Below are 22,569 nucleotides of genomic sequence, written 5' to 3'. Positions count from 1 at the left end.
GCCCCCACTTCATGAAAAAGAGTGACTCTAACCCTTTCAACATATTTCTCACTAGAAATATGGGGGCGGCTGTTGTAAAGGCTCACCTTTCAGCACATTCACTTCACCAGATGCACCTTGTTTCTTTTCCTGACCTTTGATTGGGTGTGGTGCTTGGCCTTAATTGCACTCACCTGTCACTCGTTATATAAGGACTGCACTCACCTACCCCTCACTCTTTCTTCACTCCCACATGGGGCGGCAGCTGAGAGATAGCAGTCCATGTGTGTCTTTCCTTTACCCATTATTCAATAAAACGACAAAACCTGCAAATGATTGATGACTGCTTATTCTCATTCTAATCGGATGAGCCCATGATGATGACTACTTAAACCCTGAGCCTTCCTTCCTCCAAAACAACGTTGTTAGTGCATGGTATGGTTTATGGAAAATGTGTCTAATGTGGGATACAGGCAAGATGGAATGCGAAATATATTTGGATTTTGCTATGATGCCTGAAGCCATGAATGCTGCCAGAGCGCTCGTCATTATCGCGATCATCGTTGGGGTCTTTGGGATCCTGCTTGGCGTGACCGGCAACAAGCGCACTAACTTCATGTCAGATGACGGGCAAAAGAGCAAAGTGGCCTTTGGTTCTGGACTTCTCTTCATCATCGCAGGTTTCCTGGTGCTTACACCTGTCTGCTGGATCGCCAACATCTCTGTTCGTGAGTCATACAAAATGGACAGACAGGTTTCCAGCATGAATCCTGGAGCCTCACTCTACATCGGCTGGTTCACTGCTGGGCTTCTGTTCCCGCAAGAATGATAATGTCATACTGAATATACAGTTAGGTAGTTCAGTGCTCGCTCTGTGTAAGTAAGGCGTTAATTATCTCAGCTATGTAAGGCTTGCTTTTTGATATCTACCAGCCCATTGGAATCAAGAGAAATATTTTATGAAAAGGCTATATTCTGTTTTTCCATTCAGTTATTACAATAATACAGTGTGAAATGTAATGAAGTTAAGGAGAAATGTTAGCAATATGAGTGTATAGCTTTTTCTTTTTTTTTCCTTTTCTTGAATCTGTGTGAAATTATTAGATTGTGCATCTTCCTATAGAATCTGACTGTGTATCCAGTGGTTTAAGTTTAGGCCTGATAACTATTTCTTTTATAAACTGCTTCAATATTAATGATAATGTGATTTGCATTCACTCTTTAAATACTTTTCTTTAGGTTTGTTTAATTTTTGTTGTTATTGTTTTATAAAATGCTTGATTGTATTCCAATAAAATTTAGATCTAATTAAAACATATTTCTAATCATACAGGCTGTGATCAGCTGACCTTTGCTGCTGCTGCTCTAATGTTTATTTTAGACGTTCTGCAAAGAAGAACAGGAGAGACTACTCAAAAATAGGTGTGCCAAGTTTATAGCATTATATTTGAAAAGACTTGTAACATGCCAAAATCTGAAACAAGTGAAGCACTGTGAATTGAATAAGCTGAAGAAAATGGATAGATGAACGGGTGTTATTTGACATGCTATATTGGTGTGACTAGTATCTATAATTTATTTATCACCTGTCCCAACTAGCACAGCCTTGACAACAATTTCTAGGTTCAGGAGGAGCCATAGAAATGCTGTCAGGTTGCAAAATTAGAATTTTGATAAAGGAAATATAAAACCAGCAATATATAAAAAGTATAATAGAAAAAAGAGGTTATTTATTGAATAATTTAAATAGAATGGTAAAGAACATCTGGTCCTTCACAACAGTGAGTGGTCTTACTAAACAATTAAGACATGGTTGTTATTGGCCATGTAAAAGAATAAAAATATAAATAAAATAAAACCACCACGCTGTCCACACATCAAGTGCACTTTATCCTACAATGCAGCCCCAAAGGGGCAATGTCTGTGTGAAGAAGTCTCCACTTTTCAGACCCACTGTATGAAATGCAAGAAGTGGTGAAAAATACCACACAAATTCCAGACACTTCCCCCATTTCTCCTGTCTAGAACCAAAAGGAAACCCTAAAAACACATAGTTGGTTAGTCTATTAGCGTAATATTCCAAAGATGAAATACTAAAACAAACAATAATTAAAAATCTGTATCTGTCTTTATCAAGACCTACTAATTAAAACCATTTAAAACAGGTACAACAAACATCAGTTGTGCAATAGCCTAAGCCTACCATCCTGGGATTCATAAACAAAGAAGCAATATGGCCTTTAAATCTGTAAATTGAAATAAGACATAAGTTTCTTAAACAAAGAAAGGTATCCTGGATGAGGTATCCCTCATACATTTCGGTTACTTGTCCCAAGATTAGGTTTCCACTTAATCTTCCTGTCAATCTAACATTAACAGGAAGAGATGACAGGCTCTGTGAACTTCAGACAGGAATAAAACATAGGGGGAATCAAGCATAATCTTTTACACCAAGCTCTAGACTTAAAAAGCATTATTTTTATGGCTTATGTGTTTAACTCAAATTAATCACTGTCAACTGACCTTTCATTGTCTTTGCCACATGAATGAAAAATGAGACAGCACAGCATCTCCACAAGAAAAAGATTAATAATTATAATAAAGGATACATAAATGACAGTTAAAACGGTGAATATAGCATCCAGCAGTTCAGTTTATGTAATGTAATTCAAGGAGAGTTGTGAAGGGGAGCTATTAAGAAGTCTGATCTCTTGTCATCCAGGAAATCCTTCATTTAATTGAAAAGAACTTCTTGCCTGTTGAGAGCAGCTGGAAGAGGTCCTTGCCTTATGCCTTCACACATATGCACCCTGTTTTCAACTGCTTAAGCCAATGGTAGACCTTCCGTCCTCGCTGGATCATTGTATTGCTATAGTTAAAGCCCAGGTCATGAATGACCTTTTGTGAAGGTTGCTGTGAGAGAGAAAAGTATCTGCCTTTTCCTTGTGGTCAAATCCTTCTGGAGAAACCCATGCTGGTCAGAGGTGAGCTGTTTGTGTCTGCAGTGAGAATCTGTGGAATTGTTTGGATGTGTGGAAAACCCTGCTTTGAGGAGACTGGGACTGTCACAATTGATAATGTTTTGTTGGGCAACATTATTACTGTAAGTGAATACATTGAATTTGATCTTAAAGTCCTGTGTTTTAGTCGAGCCAGAGTCGTGATCCGTGACAAATGTTCAGGGTGAGAAGAGTCAGTAAGGATACGTAGTGATTGCTGCCAACAGCTGGAGATGGAGATGGTGGTAATATCTGGTAGCTCTGTCCTGATTATTTTTCCAACAATTTTATGGAGAGAAATTTGGCTCAAAAGGGTTATATACACATACAATCCACAAGTAAAATAAAGATGTGTGCAGTGATTTGTGTGTAACATTTGAGGACTCAAACAAATGCTTCAATCCACACACAAATATAAAGCAATTTGACGCCATATAAAACCATCTTACAAATGTGTTTACCCAAAGCTGAATTAATACTCATCAATTACACACAATTCAAATTCAGATTCACAAATTGGATAATTCTGTTTTTTAAATCACTTGCTGTGCATATAAATGTCTGAAACTTAATTTCCCTGTCACTCATTTAAAAAATGTTAAATGCTTGTGTACAAATCACCTCATAAATGGCCTGTATTTATATAGCGCTTTACTAGTCCCTAAGGACCCCAAAGCGCTTTACATATCCAGTCATTCACCCATTCACGCACACATTCACACACTGGTGATGGCAAGCTACGTTGTAGCCACAGCCACCCTGGGGCGCACTGACAGAGGCGAGGCTGCCGGACACTGGCGCCACCGGGCCCTCTGACCACCACCAGTAGGCAACGGGTGAAGTGTCTTGCCCAAGGACACAACGACCGAGACTGTCCGAGCCGGGGCTCGAACCGGTAACCTTCCGATTACAAGGCGAACTCCCAACTCTTGAGCCACGATCGCCCCACATATACTCACAGATCACTTCACATCTGTCGTGTCGGGTTTTGAGACAAATTGAACTCTTCGTACAGATCCACAAATGTAAGTTGCATTCATTTCCCAGTGTAAAACTGGGACATTATAAGCAGTAGTGTACACCTCATCCAGTGTCACACAGGTCATATTTGGATCAAATGTAGGAGCACGGTTTTCAGATGAACATGGTAAAAATCGCCCACAGCAACATTAATGGGCAACAGTAACCTTTGCCCTATGAATCTTCAGCATATCAGACAACATAGGACGAAAAAGTCTCAAACATTTTAGAAACAATAGTGACATCTAAGCTTGATCTAAATTCTTGGCATATTAAAATTGCATTTGCTTAAAAAAACACACACAACAACAAACAACCCTGAAAAAAAAAAGGTTAAATAAACGGTAAGAGTGTTTTTTGATATTTGTTGTGGTTATGAACAATGACCATAATGTGTAATAATGTACACATTAATTTGACTCTTTGTATTTCTAAGCTATATTAAAGAAAGTTTCTTAAAAAGCTAGGGTTTGGCAGCCATTTTACTTGTATGTTAAGCATGATAGATGAGGGTACTGGTACTACTAATACTGATGGTGATGATGCATTTATTCCCTATAATATTTTTCTCTAAGTTTAGTTTTCATGAGCTGGCTGTGTGACAGCCAGACTGAGGACCCAAGTGCAGGACTCTGGAGACAAAACATGAATTTTACAAAGCTTTTCTGTAGGGGCTTAGGAACTTAGGAATCAAATACAAACCAAGAAGTACCATAGCTAGGATCAGGATGGGGATGCATGCAGCATTAAGGGTATGTAAGACAGCAATGTGACAAAGAACAAAGGGAAACTGAGGACTTGCATACAAACAAGGAAATCGGGGAGATGGAACACACCAGGGACCACAGGCGAACTAAATGTCATTAACGAGACAGGGAGAGCAAAACTGAACACACACACACACACACACACACACACACATGCACACACATGCACACACACACACACACACGTTAAATTGACCCTGGGTAACTCGCTGTCTTTAAATCCCCCTCTCCCCACTGCAACACTAAACACAAAAAACAATTGATGAACTAACTTTCAAAATAGGATTGGAAGGACTGAAAAAGGGATTGATTGGGCACGTCACATAGAGACACAGAAGTGAACACAAGAGCCACATTTCAGTGAAAATTGTTCTTACATAGGAAAGGTGTTTGTCATCATTCTCCACCTGCTTGGCAAATACATTCTGTATGCACATATCAGTCACATGCAACACACAGAGAGACCACTCATCTCACATGTATAAAGATCTTGGGTAAATCCGATTCCTCTTTAATTAAATACAGGATTTCTTCAGAAGGATCAGATTAACAATATAACAACAAAACAGACCCTCTGTTGCAGCAATGCATAATATAAAAATGTTTTAAATCCAGAGCCATCATCATTTTCATCCTGCCTTGCATTTCTGCTATACCAACCAAGTGCACTCATTATGGAATATAACCATGTGGAAAATGCACCCATGTATTCACCGAAACCTCTGACAACAGTAAAACAACAGTACAAAGGGTATGCTTCACTCACCCTATTTGAGGAGCAATATTATCTTTTCTTTCATAGTTTTTAAATAAGCAGGTTTAAGAATTTCACGCTAGGTCAAAAATGTTTGTTCTATGTATTTTGTGTAATTTGCATAGCAGCTGCCATGAAAACCTTTGTCAGTTATTATTAGAATGCGGTTTTTGAATAGTTTTCTGCAAAAAATATTTTATGTTTTTTGGAACTGTCAAAAATTACAACACCAAAAATCACAATAAAAAAATTACAGTGAAAAAATCAAAGATACATTTTACTGTAAACTCTGCTGCCAGTATTTGACTGCAAAATGTACAGTTTTCTTACTCTGTGTTCAGAGGATGAGTGAGGAAGCCACAGTCAATTTTGGCCCAGAGTAAAAAACACAAAGACCACTTCCTGCTCAACTTCTCATAGATAAATGACTGCAGATCTCATTTACATACCAGCCCTTCTGTAGGATAGATCAATAGAGTTTCATTATGACTGCTGGTGTAAGACAGCTTCTAGGCTTGGCCTTGGTCATTGTCAGCTTTGTGCGGAGCATCATCATCTGTGCTCCACTATCCCATTTTTTTAAAAAAAGGAAACAAATACACCCACAAAAACTTGCATCAGTAAATGTGGCTTTAATTGCTTCTTTAACATATTTTTATAAATAGTTGGTAATACCATGCAACTATGACAAACACTCCACCCTAAATACATTCTGCATGCACACATTATATGCATGCATTGCATACAATTTTCCTCTCTCCTCTTCTTTTTTAATACTAGAATTACTGAGCCTTTTTTTCCTGGTGCAAGTCCCTACTACTAGATTTACTAGCCGTGCGCAAATTTGCGTAAATTCCCCTGAACCTAACACCTCCTAGCACCCCGCTGAGATTTTCACAGGCCTTCAGCTCCATTGTTCTCCTGCATTTGTTGTGCAAACACACCCTCCCCCAACCCCCAACCTGGAGAGATTCAGGTTTTTCCTTACCTGCAAAGCTACTTTCCTTCCTTACCTGCAGCCTACAATACACCATAGTAGTTTCTATGTGCAATATTTCTCATATGCAATATTAGTTCTTGTCAATACCTTGCATGCCTGTCCATAAACATATATACACAGAATTGTACATATATTTATATAGCCACACCTTACATAATATGCATAAAGTCTAGTTATACACACATGTGTGCGTACATGCGGGTGCGTGTGTGCGGGTGCGTGTGTGCGGGTGCGCGTGCATGCGCACACACCAATATTTTTCAATACACGCGTCCATATTTATGTTTCCAGATTGTTTGTATAGTGCACTTTCTATACTGTACTCTTTGTACAGTTTTTATTTTTGCTGCTTTTGTCTTGCACTGTCCACTTTTCTGCAATGACAATGCAGATTTTCCATTTGTGGGACTAATAAATGCAGATTTGCTGCGTGCGTGCGCAACATTGGCATTTGTTTACTCAGATCCAAGGCAGGCCAAACCTTTGTGTTACAACCTTCAGAAATTCCTGCCATATTGATACAAAAGACACACATTCACAATATATGGGTACACAAGTCTGTTTTATTTCAAAGTGTTTCAAACTTTACAGCGTTTGCAGACCCAGTGTCCATCATCCCTGCATTTGGCACAGGTGAATTTCTGACATGTTGCACAGGTAAACCTGCTGCGATTCCTGTTGCAGCTCTCTTGCACCTGGCACAGCAGCTTCAGCAGCCTGCCTCTGTGCTAATATTTCCTTGTGCTGCATGAATCGGCAATGAAGTTGCTGAGCTAGAAGACTGAGAAACAATCTTCTTTTGCCTGTCCACCCTGTACATGCCTTGTACAAAATGTAGGCATTCACCGCCGCCAGGTCCAGCATATTGTAGAAAACCGCTACTGGCCACCTGCGTGTTGCTGCTCTTACGGAATACATCCACGCCATTTGGTCTAACTTGTCTACACCACACTGTAAAAGCAGAAGATGAATTGGCTCGCAGAGCTCTGATGATTATGCAGAGATGCAAAAGATTGTAGAAAACTGAACATGCAACCATTTTATAGTCCTTTCATCAAGTTTTATTGCTGATCAATTTGTCTGATTTTCCATGAGCCCCCTAAATTTTTTAAATCGAATTGTTCAGCTGTAACCTAATGGGGAGAAAATGTAGGTGACAGAAGCTGAAGATAAACATATGGAGAAAAAGATCAGACACTGAAAGACCTGTAATATTAGTTACCCACATAGCAAGAGACTGATATTTTTTAATAAAAAGCTGCATTTGAAAGTGTTTTTTTTTAATGTTTCACATGTTTAAATTAGCTGGTGCTCTCTCCAGTGTGGCTGAAATACAATAATTCTGCAAAGATGTGGGCCAAAATTTTCCACAGCACTGTAAAAGACTCATTGCTTGTTATCACAAACACTTGCAGTTGTTGTTGCTAAGGGAGGCCCAACCAGTTATTAGGTTTGAGAGCCAAATCACTTTTTCACACAGAGCCACGTATTTGGATTTTTTTCCCCATAATAATGAACATCTCAAATTAGAAACTGCATTTTGTGTTTAATTTGTTATGTTTTTCTAATATTTTAATTTGTTAGATAATCTGAAATATTTAACCTCACCAAACATATACAAAAAAGAGAAATCAGGAAGTGAGCAAACACTTTTTCATACCACTGTATTTCAAAACTATTTGCTGCGTTTTTTTTCTGTTTGGAAATAACAGATGACTCCAGACGTCACTGTGGTTTTTCAAGTGAAGTATGAAATACCACAGTATGCATCAGCCTGTGGTTGGACTGTTTTGAAGAAATAAAATACCAAATTAACCACTCTCCTGTTAATATAGCACATATACAGCTGTGCCAACTAATTCTCAGTTAAGTCTGTTAAGTGACCACACCAACTGGTTCACTGACCTTCATTCATAGAACTAGTGTTACCTCTGTAACCATCTGTTTTATTTCATGCTTTTAAACAAGCCACCACTGTTACACTAATGGTGCTTGAAAATGAACAAAACAGTCTAGCAAATAAAGTCAGGAGAGACGTGTACCAAGGCTACAAATCTCAAGACACACGTAAAACAGTAAAGGATTCATTGACAAAGTGAAGAAACGGCTATAGCCATGAAGACTATAGCTGAAAAAGCAATAAAACTGAAGAGACTTAGGTGGCTTCTGATGACAAAGTGGTACAGTCGTCTCCGTACGCTAACTGGCTAGTTAGCTGCCAACATTAGTGTAAACAGCGAGCTACTTACTCATATTGATAGCTGTAAATGTTATGTTACAGTACTGCTTAAAAAAACACAAAAAAACCCACCATGTTCGTCTTGAATGGACGAATTTGTCACCAAGCCAACAACATGCACACCTCGGCATCTGCAAATTTCATTGAAAGTGTAATAAACTATGATCTTGTCTTTATTTTTAGTTAGCACATACCTTAAACACTTAAAGCTGTAAGTGGATGATAGTTATACAAGAGCAGATGCATGCTGGTGCAATAAGCTGTACATTTTATGTCCAATGGATGCACGATCTGATTAGTCAACTATCGCAAAAATAATTGGTGACTAGTCAAAACAATCGTTTGTGGCAGCCGTACCGTGTATTCAGAGAATTTCTGGAGGAGACAAGTTTCTGTGATGTACTTTAAGTCGGCTGTATAGATGGTGAAGTGTTTTGTTTTGGTTCCGGAGCCCCCGTGTGTGGCAGCCTGTTACAGCAGCTCTGCTCATTTCTCCATAACCTTCATAATATGAGAGGTTAGTGCTACAGGCCTGTGGTCATTTAGTGCCACTGGATGATTCTGTCACGGTTCTGGGTCAGTGTTGACCCAGCATTTTGAGTTTCTTATGTTTTGGTTTATTTTTGCATTATGGATTATTTTCTGATGCTCTGGTGCTTTGTTGTTGATTATGATTATTATGATTATTATTATTATTATAGATCTGTTTCAGTTATTCTTGGTGAGGGATGAGCTCTTAGGTTGTGTCTCGTGTTTAGTTTAGGTTTAATTCTGCCTGTGTAAAGTCCGTGTTTCTTAGTCTGCATCTTTCTTTATTGTTTCCTGTTTTTTTCCTGTGTACTATGCCAGTGTGTCCAGCTTTGCTCCCCCTGTCTCGTTAGCCCTGATCTCTCCCAGCTGTGTCTCCCTCCTGTCTTCCATTCCCTGATTACTTCTCTGTGTATATTAGCCCCGTGTTTGCCCTTGCTCAGTGTCGCGTCATACCCTCACGTTATCTGTGTGTTCTGCCTGCCTGCCAGCATAGTTTATTTGTGTATTCTCAGTTTAGTTTAGTTTCTGTTCCTTTGCTCCAGCAATAAAGCTGTGTATTTTGATTTCACGTCTGCCTCCGAGTCCTGCATTTTGGGTCCTATCTCCCTGCCTGCCCGCACACAGCCATGACAGATTCTTCTTAGGTACTGGGACCAGGCATGATGTTTTCCATAGCACTGGGACTCTCTGGAGGTGCAGGCTCAGGTTGTATAGGTGATGATGGGGGGTGAGATAGCCTCTGGGGCTGTAATGCTTTGCCACCAGGGGGATGCTGATAATGGGCCTGGGTAGCTACAGGGTTTTCTTAAGGGTGCAACTCCAGGTCTCCAATTCAGTTATCCTGGCATCCAGACCTATAAACAGGCTACATTTATTACAGCTAACGTTATTACTACAAGAGACTGAGGAATAACTAAACATCTGACACACTGAGCAGGAAAGTGCAGGAGGGACAGGTGAAGAGGCCATGCTGCTAGTCAGTGTGCTATGAGCTGAGCTAGCAAATCCCTAAACACACCATGAGTGAATACTTTGAATATAACTAACAAGTGAATCAACAGAGTGTGCTTTGGATAAAGCCATGGAAATTACACTAAAAAATAAGACCTAATAAAAATTGCCTACAGAGATAAGCCACACAAAAACTTTACTGTTCACTGTAACAGGAAGTCATACCACAGAGAGCCAACACCAAGAGAGAGCCACTTCGTGGCTTGATCATATATTCTGCCTTCATAATACTATAGAGAAACTCAATGATCTTTGAGAAAGAAAAAAAAACTTGGCCATTCATGTCTTATCAAGAAGTTAGAGTAGTTTAAGAAACACGTGTCCATCCATTTGACTACCGGCACAGGCACTAGGTTGTGGCTTTGTACCGTTTGTGGCTGTTTCAATGAACATATTTTTTCTGTATTAACTGACTGATTTAGGCATAACTGTCATGAACTGGCTGTGTAGCAGAGGGAGGAGAGGACCCAAACGCAAACTCACGGGAAATGAAACTTCAACTCAAAATGCAGCTTTATTCACTGTTAGGGAAAAGGTGATACAAAACTAATAATAATAACCCACTGGGGGAAACACAGAGGTACACAACCATGAGGGAGGATGTGACATGGAAGTAAGGGAGACGCGGACATAAATACACAAAGACAACGACTTGGGAGCATACAGGGAACACAGCTGACATGAATTATCATAAAGAGACAGAGCAGGACCAAACACAAGATGACATACACTGATGGGAGACTAATAAAGTAAAACAGGATGTACACCAGGGGTCCCCAATCCCAGTCCACGAGGGCCAGTGTCCCTGCAGGTTTTCACCCTGGGTCAACACACCTGAATCACATGATTAGTTCATTACCAGGCCTCTGGAGAACTTCAAGACATGTTGAGAAGGTAATTTATCCATTTAAATCAGCTGTGATGGATCAAGGACACATCTAAAACCTGCAGGGACACCGGCCCTCGTGGACTGGGATTGGGGACCCCTGATGTACACAATACGCAGACTGGAGGGGGAGAGAGAACGAGGAGCACGAGGGAGAGCACAGACATGACTGGCTGGGTAAACAGAATAAAACAAGGAGGGGAAACAAGACACAAGGACTCACAACTAAAACACAGATATGCAGAGAGAGAGAGCAAAGACACAAGGGGAAATCTAATAAACCAAACTCACCAGAATAACCTAAGAACCACAGAATACAAATGAACTCAAAAATAATTCAGAATGATCAAAATAAGCAAAAAAAACAAACAAAAACAAAACAAACAAACAAACAAAACGAACCCCACACACACTGGGTCAAAATGGCTCAGGATCATGACAATAGCAACCATAGAATATATTAAGCACCAAAAGGTCGTGAAGGCTGGGACATAATCAGGTTTGTAAAAATCTATTACTCAGAGTCCTACAGAAAGCACAGGAGGTGAAATTGAATAATTGTGAAATTTTGTGATTTCACTGCTAAAGAAGCTTGGCCCAGAGTCAGAAACAGCCAAAATTTTCCAAAAAAAGAGGGCAAAGATGGTCACAGTGTTATCAAGCAGATAGACCAAGACAGAGCAAATTCCATATCAAGCTAAACTTGAGATGGCAAAGGCCTTTCCAAAACTATAGTTATGATAGTTGTCATAGCAAAGAAAAAGTAAATGTGATTATTTTGAACCCATATGTTCACATAGGCAGCTGTTTGAAAACCCACAATAGTGACAGACTCAGCCTTTCAGCTGACATGCTGGGAAACTAACGGGAAGTCTTGCAACGATCCAGCACTGAGGGGTGCCCAGCCACTCTGCTAAGACTGCTCCTGAGATGAGGCTGATCAGCTGCAGGTGTGTGATTGCGTTCCAGGTGCGGCAAGCCCCATGACAGGGACACCACTCTCTGGGCCCAGACTTGCAGAGAGACCAGAACACACACACGCACACACACACACACACGCACACACACAGGGAACATGAGAACACAACAAATAAACCAGGTAACCAGTGGGGACCGCCAGCCTCAAAACAGACCTGCAAAAGTACAGAAGTCCATAACGCACACATGAACCATGGGTCCCCAGACCCAGGCCCATGACAGGAGTAATACATCCTGTTGATTGGAGAGGTGACCTAGTACCTGACTGTGTTTCTAAACCAAACTCCAAACTCCAATTGAAAATATTCCTCAGACTCTTGTGACTGAAAACATTTTGGTCTGTCTGTAGACTCCGATTTTGCCAGCGTCCATACAAGGAAGTCGATACATAAATCTATCATTTCCAAGAACCTAATGAACAATGTAATGAAGTTTGACGATAAAATGGATTCTGGAAAACACATACAGGAAACCAAACATGTTGTATTGTTGTACAAACTTTACTTATTTGTAATGTAAGTTGTATTTTTATAATTATTATTATTATTATTTGTAATGTCGATATGCCAAATTCTACTAACTGGAAAGTTGGTGGTTTGATCCCTGGCTGCTCTCAGTCTGCATGCATTTTACATTTTTCTTGGGAAAGATACTAACTCAAAGTTTCTCTAATTTCATAAGATTTCGACTTATTTCTTCTGAAAGGTGACCACTTTTATGGGGTAGGTAACTTCAGCTCAGCGTGTTGATTCATGAATTGTCTTCGCTGCTACAGTCCTCCGCTCATAACAATGCTCTACCTTAATAAATAAACTTTTAGTTAAAAATCAGTGATGAATAAAGGGAATAAACAAGTAATTTAGCCAATACTTGACTGAATTATCACCTCAGTGATGTCTGACAGTAACAATAATATAAAACTTGCATCAAAACAGATGGCTTTTCAACAATACTCATTTCTTTCTTAACCTTTTTCCCCACAGTGTTTCACACCAGCATGAGAAAACATTGACAACCTGACAAAGTCTCAGGTCTTTGTTATGAAACCTACATGTAGATCTAATGTTTAAAATGAAGGAATCAAACAGAAAGAGGGACCAAAACCACACTCACGTAGAGAGACACAGAGGGGCACAGAGAGGAATTCAGGAGGCAAACGAAAGAAGAAAACTCTTAGTAAAACATAAACATAAAGATTACAATAAAGATACAAGAATTAATATTTAACAGCACAAACATCCATCCATCCATCCATCCTCATCCGCTTTATCCGAGGTCGGGTCACGGGGGCAGCAGCCTAAGCAGAGAAGGCCAGACCTCCCTCTCCCCAGCCACCTCCTCCAGCTCATCCGGGGAACACCAAGGCGCTTCCCAGGCCAGCCGAGAGATATAATCTCTCCAGCGCTGTCCTGGGTCTGCCCTGGGCCTCCTCCCGTGGGACATGCCCGAACACCTCACCCAGGAGGCGCCCAGGAGGCATCCTTGTCAGATGCCCGAACCACTTCAACTGGCTCCTTTCGATGTGGAGGAGCAGCGGCTCTACTCTGAGCCCCTCCCGGATGGCCGAACTTCTCACCCTATCTCTAAGGGAGAGGCCAGCCACCCTTCGGAGGAAGCTCATTTCTGCCGCTTGTATCCGCGATCTCGTTCTTTCGGTCACTACCCACAGCTCGTGGCCATAGGTGAGGGTAGGGACGTGAGACCGACTGGTAAATTGAGAGCTTCCCTTTACACTCAGCTCCTCTTCACCACGACGGACCGGTGCAGCGTCCGCATCACTGCAGCTGCAGCACCAATCCGCCTGTCGATCTCCGGCTTCCTTCTCCCATCACTCACGAACAAGACCCCGAGATACTTAAACTCTTCCACTTGGGGCAGGAACTCATCCCGACCCGGAGTGGGCACTCCACCCTTTTCCGGCTGAGAACCATGGCCTCAGATTTGGAGGTGCTGATCCTCATTCCCGCTGCTTCACACTCGGCTGCGAACCATTCCAGTGCGAGCTGGAGGCCCTCACCGATGAAGCCATCAGAACCACATCATCCGCAAAAAGCAGAGATGAGATTCTGAGGCCACCGAAGTGAAAGCCCTCCGCCACTTGGCTGCGCCTAGAAATCCTGTCCATAAAAATTATGAACAGAACCGGTGACAAGGGCAGCCCTGGCGGAGCCCATCACCCACCGGAAACGAAGTCCGACTTATTGCCGGCAATGCGAACCAAACTCTTACAACGGTTGTATAGGGATCGAATGGCCTGTAGCAATGGGCCAGACACCCCATACTCCCCAACACACTCCCACAGGACACCCCGAGGGACACGGTCGAATGCCTTCTCCAAGTCCACAAAACACATGTAGACTGGTTGGGCAAACTCCCATGCACCCTCAAGTATCCACGAGAAGATAAAGAGCTGGTCCAGTGTTCCGTGACCAGGACGAAAACCGCATTGTTCCTCCTGTATCCGAGGTTCGACTAACGGACGAACTCTCCTTTCCAGCACCCTGGCATAGACTTTCCCAGGGAGGCTGAGGAGTGTGATCCCCTGTAGTTGGAACACACCCTCCGGTCTCCTTTCTTAAAGATGGGGACCACCACCCCGGTCTGCCAGTCCAGGGTACTGCCCTGATCTCCACGCAACATTGTAGAGGCGTGTCAACCAGGACAGCCCTACAACGTCCAGAGCCTTCAGGAACTCGGGCGGACCTCATCAACACCAGGGGCTCTGCCACCGAGGAGTTGTTTAACTGCCTCAGTGACCTCGACCCCAGAAATTGGCGGGTCATTCCCTCATCCCCAGACTCTGCTTCCTCCTCGGAAGACGTGTCAGTGGGATTAAGGAGGTCCTCAGTATTCCTTCCACCGCTCTGACAATTTTCTCAGTCGACGTCAGCAGCGCCCCGCCAGCACTATACACAGTGCAGGTAGAGCACCGCTTTCCCCTCCTGAGACGCCTGACGGTTTGCCAGAATCTCTTCGAGGCAGTCCGAAAGTCTTTTTCCATGGCCTCCGAACTCCTCCCACACCCGAGTTTTTGCTTCAGCCACTGCCCGAGCCGCATTCCGCTTGGCCTGTCGATACCTGTCAGCTGCCTCTGGAGTCCCACAGGCTAACCAAGCCCGATAGGACTCCTTCTTCAGCCTGGTGGCTCCCTTCACCTCTGGTGTCCACCATTTGGTTCGGGATTACCACCATGGCAGGCACCAACCACCTTGCGGCCGCAGCTCAATGCAGCAGCTGCAATGGAGACGCTGAACATGGTCCATTCGGACTCAATGTCCCCAGTCTCCCTCGGAATGTTGTTGAAGCTCTGCCGGAGGTGTGCGTTGAAGATCTCGCGGACTGGGGCCTCTGCTAGACGTTCCCAGCACACCCTCACTCACGCGCTTAGGTGCGCCGGGTCTGTCCAGCGTCCTCCCCGCCACCTGATCCAACTCACCACCAGGTGGTGATCAGTTGACAGCTCAGCCCCTCTCTTTACCCGAAAGTGTCCAGAATATATGGTCGCAGGTCTGGTGATACGATTACAAAATCGATCATCGACCTGCGGCCTAGAGCATCCTGGTGCCACGTGCACTTGTGGACACTCTTATGTTCGAACAAGGTGTTCGTTATGGCCAAACTGTGATTTGCACAGAAGTCCAACAACAAAACACCACTGGGTTCAGATCAGGAGGCCGCTCCTCCCAATCACGCCCCTCCAGGTCTCGCTGTCGTTACCCACGTGAGCATTGAAGTCTCCCAGTAGGACAACAGAGTCTCCAGGTGGGGCACCTTCCAGCACCCCCCCCAGGGACTCTAAGAAGGCTGGGTACTCTGAACTGCCACTCGGCGCATAAGCGCAGATGACAGTCAGGACCCGCTCCCGACCCTAAGGCGCAGGGAACAAACCCTCTCATCCACCGGGAAAAACCCCATCGTATCGGCAGCAAGCCGAGGGATATTAAAATACCCACCCCAGCCCGCCGCTCACCAGGGGCAACTCCAGACTGAGACAGTCTGGAGTTGTTTACAGCACAAACAAGGAGAAAAAAATTAAAGAAATTAAAAAGATAAATGATTGTTCTGAGCGTGTGGTAAAATGTTTGATTTCATGTTGCACTTGTGGTCACTGGTTTGTACGGTTGTTTCTGCATGTATACATTGAATATGGAGCAAAGAGGACCACATGTGGTTCTTATTTACACACATTGCATGCAGAGGCCCCTGATCTCACAAATCAGATTCCTTTTTATTCAGTTTGACCTTTTTTTTTAGAAAGACCACCAAATCATAGCTAGTCAGCACAGTCATAGTAAGATTTTATGTTACAAAATCCACTGGCCCACAGATGATTGCTTGTCTGACGATCATGCAGCAAAGTGAAATCCCATGAAAAATGTAGCCCAGGTGCACCAATACACTCAGAAAGTTACATTGGTGTACTTGGATTACATTTTCTATGGGCTTTGAGCAAGGCTAGGCTGCACTTTTTGCTTAGGAATCAAAATCAGCATCTAGGCAGGGAACTTTTGGCCACTCTCCATGAAACACACTTTATTGTTCAAAACTTTCTTTCAAAAAGTTGACCTACAACCATCAAAGTCACTCTGAAAGTCACAAGTTCTTCCTGGAAACTCTATATTACTATCTGCTCAGAATAAATGTCACACATTTCTGTGATAATGAACAAATTTAGATTTCTTTATTTGCACTGAATTAACTTAGTGACTAGTTTGTCATGAAGTTCGAAATAATAAAAAGTTAACAGTAAAACGATAATTGTAATGGAGATGTAGCATGTTTCATAATTCATATTTAGTATGATACAATTAAATACTACTTGCATTTTTCAAATTATTTAATTTCAATGTTATTTAAGTTTCTGTGTGCTGTTTTTTGTCATAATGTGCCACTTTCTTTAGAAATCGGTTTCAACTCAGAGGCAACAATAAGACTGTCATCTCATTAAAAAGTGTGAACACGTACAGAGGAAACCACAGTCAAATTCTGAGTATTAAAACCAACTGATAACCACTTCCTTCTGAGCTCTTCAGATAAATTAGTGAACCTCCTTTGAACACATCATCTTCCTTGAAGAGAGTCACAGAGCTTCATTATGGTGGCTTGCGAAAGACAGCTTCTAGGCCTGGCTTTGGCCTGCATCGGCTTACTGGGGAGCATCATTAGCTGTGCTCTCCCCACATGGAGAATCTTGACAGCCTTCGAAAATTTCACATTTATCACATTCTTGACAGGCTCAAAATATAACAAAATGGTGGAGGGTTTATGGAAGACATGTGCGATCTTACCAACAGGTCAAACGCAGTGCACGAGGTATAAAGATATACCGTTACCTGAAGACATGAAGGCTGCCAGAGGACTCATCATCATTGCCATTATCATTGAGGTCCTTGGGATCCTGCTTGGTGTGGCTGGGAGAAATTTTATGAACTTTGTGCCAGACGAAAGGCAAAGGAGCAAAATGGCTCTGACTTCTGGAATTGCCTTCCTCATTGCAGGCTTCTTTGTTCTCATACCAGTCAGCTGGACCACCAACAACATCAATGATCATTTTCATCCTAATGATCCTAAGGTAGTTAAAAAGATGGAGTTGGGAGCCGCGCTCTACATTGGCTGGTTCACCACTGTCCTTTTGTTCCTGGGAGGAGGCCTCGTCTGCAGCTCCTTTTTCCGCAGAAATGGAACTGGCCTTACTTTTTTGTTTTTTAAATAAGGCCTATTTTTATACATTGAGCAGTATTTTGGAAATAAGAAAAAGGGTTTTAAAAGTTTTCCCCTTAAGTTTGTCATTTGAATGAGTAGATTAACAAAGTATAAAATCAGATTCAAATAGAAAGAAATATTTACAGTTTGATTGTGTAACTTGCTTCTGAATCTGTTTTGAGGTATCCTACACCATTATAACCACCTTTCCAAGTTTGCTTTTTCATTTATTGTTTATGTAGTTTACTCTGTTGTGTGGAGACAGACTTTTTTTTGATAAACTGCTATGATTTCTGACTATGTATCCACTGGTTTAAGTCCATGTTTTATATTTCATTACCATCTCTTTATTAAATTGACTCAAAATTGATGATCATGGAATTGTTTTTACATTTCTTAATATAAATATATTTTTGCCTATGATTGTATACAAGTGAAATTTATCTCTATATAAAAATCAATATTTCTGAGCATGTAAAATATTTTTTACATCTCTTTTTGTTGCTCAATAGGGCACCGGTTAGCTCAGAACTTTGAGCGGGCGATCACATTCCAGCGGCCGGCCGGGTTCGAGTCCCACTCGCAGCCCTTTGCCGCACGTCTTCCCCTCTCTCTGCCTCCGCTTTCCTGTCCTCTTTACACTGTGCCTATTGAATAAAGGTGAAAAAGGCCAAAAACAAATATTACAGAAAACGGTCAATAACATGCTGTGAATGAGTTCATAAAAGACTTATCATTTGAGAGTTTCACATTGTAGAATAAAATGACAAGTGTTAACAAAGACCACACAGCCAAACTTGACTCAGCATCTCTTTAAGTTTACAAATGATACATTAAAAAAGACAACTAAGTTTTTAGGTTTTTAAGTAATGGAAGACAAGTCAGAGTTGTCAATTTATGTCGTTCAACACATCTGGTGTGTCAAACAGTAACTACCAAAGGGATTTAGTTTAGACTGGAGACATTTCAAAAGTTGTTTTGTTGAACGTTGTCATTAAAGTTTTAATTACAAATAATATTGAATTTTGTTTGTGGGCAATACTTCGTCTATGGTGTAATGAATGTTATTAAGCTTATTGAAAATGAAGATTACGGTTTGTTTTGGTTTTTTTTTTCATAAATCACCACTCCTAACTTATTAAAAAGAATAAATAAATAATGATGATAAATTCGCAAACTTGTTGCACATTTGTTTGGTCTTTCTAGGTTGGGTTTTTTTTTTTCTTGTTGGTGTCGTTTTTTTGTTTGTTTGTTTTTGCTCCACACACAGGTGGAGTTACCTTCCGCTCTGTGAACACAGAGAGTTTCCAAGCAGCTGTACTTCTTAAACTCGACGCTTAGTCTTTCGGCTTAAACAAAAGTCCAAACCTAATCGAGCATCCCATCTTTAATTTTAAAAGGTGTATTTCATTTGGAGACTATCATCATTAAAGCCGCTGTCAGCAATGTTCTTCCGTTAACTGAAAATCCGTTTCAGCAGGCTTTTTCTGTATGTTTTCTTCGAGACGGTCGTTTACTCCCATTTTACACAAAAGCGAAAAAAAAAATCAAGGAATTTATCACATTTAATACATTTCAATATATTTATCAGTACATTTCAGAATAAATGTAAATACATGTGTGAAAATGTAAGGAAAAAACAATCACGTGTACTTGTAGTGGTGTAAAGATATATTCACATTTCTCTCAATTTAGTTAAAATATATTTGCATATATTCTTTATATTGTAAGATAAAAACACTACACTAGCAACTGACACAAGCACGAGACTGCAACACTACACTTTTATGCTAACAACAGCTTTTTAAAGGAATAGTCCTGACCTTCAACAGTGCAAACCGTGTTCGTCTTAAAGATTCAGAAGCTAAAACGATGCGTTTCAGACATAAAAGGAATAGAAACGCTTCCGTCCTTTGCTTCATTGCCTTCAGGTCTCTGGTTTTACAAATAAAATAATATTAAAAGCACAGTGACACCCCAAAGAGCAAATCATACTTGGTAGTACACACCTAGTCTGTCAGGGTTGGGTTTTCTTTTCTTTCTTTGTCTCTCTGCTCTAGCTCCATTTCCCGTCAGTGTCAATTGGTGTTGCTGTTCTTGCTCTGTTCTGATGGTCTGCCCACAGGAGAACTATGCCTGCTTTAGAAGAACTTCATGCTCCATTTCTGAATGGAGTGATTACATCTGGTATAAAGTTAAGTAGTGATGGGCAAATGAAGATTCCTGAAGCAACTGACTCTTGTACTGAAAACCGAATTACTCAAAGCTTTTCAACCCAGTTCTCTTTGGCGACACCTGGCGGCCAAAAATATTAAGAGCAGCTTGAAACTTGAACTACCTCGTTATAACCCTAAAGAGCTGAATTGACATCTTCTGTTTAATATCATGTGACAGTTCTGTCTGATAGCGGGCTACGGCTGTTACAATGTATTTTGTTGGGTGAAAAAACTATGCTGTTTGATTAATTAATAACAATAAAATATAACTATATGTATAGCGTGTTTCTTTTTTTTATGTTTTAGACCTGGGTAGATGCAATTAAGAAAGTATGTGTTTGCCACCTTTTTGTGCTCACACAGGCTTAGTGCCTGCCCCCACTGCTGCCACTAAGGCTACGTTCACACTGCAGGTCTTAATGCTTAATTCCGATTTTTTGATCGAATCCGATTTTTTGTGTGCTTATTCACACTACAAATAAAATGTGACAGCAAACGTGCTCTAGTGTGAACCCTCAAAGACGTCACACACAACGCGCTCTGTTTAGACCTAGACCAAACTGTATTGTTTGACTGATGGCCCTTAATATAAAGACTTGTTTCGGACTTTCCCAATTTTGCTTTAAGTGTCATGACCAGACGGTCCTTCCTGGGGCGACCTGCCTGTGTGAGTGTGCGTGTGTGTCTCTCTCTCCTCCTCCCTACCCTTGCTGTCTCCACCCAGCGGCTGACACACCTGCACCTAATCGACCACCCAGCTGTCACTGATCATCCTTCGTCATGAGCTGGGGTATTTAACTGTGTGTCCAGACGGCAGTCGACGCTGGATTGTACTTGAAGCTCGGTAGTTTAAAAGTGTTGTAAACTTCAACTTAGCTTCAGCCGGCTAGCCTTCTCACCGGTGTTGTGTCGCTCGTTTTCAGGAGGAGGAAACACGGAGCAGGAGGCTGGAGAGAAGGAGCCCGCGGGATAAAGCCCTCGGAGGAGAAGAAACACACTCAGATGACCACTGTGGAAACTCACCTGCACACCACTGGGAGTTGGAGGAGATCACTATTGGACTTTGCACTTCGCTTTGTTTTGGGATTGTTTTTGGGCACTGTAAATAAACGCACTGTCTGCTTCGCATCAAAAGCTCCGCGACTGAGTCCGTTTTTCCCATTATCCGTGACATTAAGTTATTTTGTTATTTACATATGGCCTGTTTCAGAGAGGAGCGGTGCTTCAAAGAATAGTTGCAGATTTCTGTCAGAATCTGCAGATTATACAGTACAAATAAAATGTTCACGTTTCTCCAATGTTGTCTTCCCAACAGTTTCACTAAAATCTACAGGGGATGGCCAGGAAGTGTTCACGATGTCTTCCCCGGCGCTGATAATTGGCTTTTGTCTTGTGTCAGTGACGTAAAAGACGGATTTAATGCAACATGACCATTCAAACAGCAGTCACTTTCTAAAACATCAGATATGTATCGGATTCAGTACCACATACGAAAGTGACCCAGATCGGATTTGAAAATATCGGATTTGTGCCGTTCACACTGTCATACCATGATCGGATATGGGTCGCATAGGGTCAAAAAAGTCGATTTGATGCACTTTCGCCTGCAGTGTGAACTGCAAAAATTAAAAATTTAATGACGACATTCAACAAAACAACTTTTGAAATGTCTCCAGTCTAAACTAAAATTCAGTTTCTGATGGCTGAGATTTCTGCTCATATGGATGTCTCGAGACCACTTTTACGTGGACTCTGTCTTGTCTTGGTCTGGCTGACTCAGTCTTGCTTTCTCAGATCGACATAGTGGTCGGGAGATTTGGAGTCAACCATCGGCGGAGAGGGCGGGGGGGGGCTTACTGGGCTTAAGCCCGTGTCATTTTTTCAGAAGCCTGTGGTTTTTTGGAGTGTAATTTGTTTCATAGTTAGATGCCTGACTGACAACCAGTGATGGGAATAACAGCATTACTTTTTTCAGTAACGAGTAATCTAATTACTATTCCTATTGTTACAATGCCGTTACAGTTACTAACAAGGAAACACGGTCCGTTACTATTTTTCAACAAACAGACGGTTGAAGCTGTTGTAACACCCTCCGGAAGACAGCGAGCACCGTCTACTAGGCTCACCGGTGGACCCATCCACTGGTGGGTCCTGTTGGGAGGCAAGTTGTTCTCCAAAATGAGTTCAGCCCGCACAGCAGACAGGGATGCCCCCGTATCTAGCGTAGCGTTCACTGCCACTGAGTTGAAGTTAATTTTGGCTTTCAGTGGAGTATTCCAGTGTGCTCCAGACTCTACATCTTCCATGTGCCCCATGATGCCTTGCACAATATGGTGGGCATCATGCGGGCAAGGCATACTTTATGCGAATGGGGGAGGGCTGCCTCATTGAAATGTCCTCCCCGGGGTTTCCCGACTGCTGACTGGTCATGACGAGCTGCCGGCAGCGAATCAAGCCCCTCTGCATCGGCCGGTTCCAGGCCCGGC

The 22,569-nt window shown here is 41.9% G+C and overlaps 2 protein-coding genes across 2 annotated transcripts; both read left to right on the top strand.

The window, feature by feature from the left end:
- The first annotated feature begins 321 nt into the window (after positions 1-321).
- LOC120442172 (claudin-4-like) lies at positions 322-904 on the top strand. The gene has a single exon (XM_039618014.1). The coding sequence runs from the start codon at positions 431-433 to the stop codon at positions 806-808; it is 378 nt and encodes a 125-aa protein (XP_039473948.1). The 5' UTR covers positions 322-430; the 3' UTR covers positions 809-904.
- A 16,344-nt stretch (positions 905-17,248) lies between these two features.
- On the top strand, positions 17,249-18,060 carry LOC120442133 (claudin-4-like). Its single transcript, XM_039617869.1, has one exon. The coding sequence runs from the start codon at positions 17,260-17,262 to the stop codon at positions 17,875-17,877; it is 618 nt and encodes a 205-aa protein (XP_039473803.1). The 5' UTR covers positions 17,249-17,259; the 3' UTR covers positions 17,878-18,060.
- The last annotated feature ends 4,509 nt before the right edge of the window (positions 18,061-22,569 follow it).

The sequence above is a fragment of the Oreochromis aureus genome, linkage group 10, assembly GCF_013358895.1.
Source record: "Oreochromis aureus strain Israel breed Guangdong linkage group 10, ZZ_aureus, whole genome shotgun sequence".
Classification (NCBI taxonomy): domain Eukaryota; kingdom Metazoa; phylum Chordata; class Actinopteri; order Cichliformes; family Cichlidae; genus Oreochromis; species Oreochromis aureus.
Note: the sequence above shows the minus strand (reverse complement) of the source record. Positions and strands in the feature narration are given on the sequence as shown.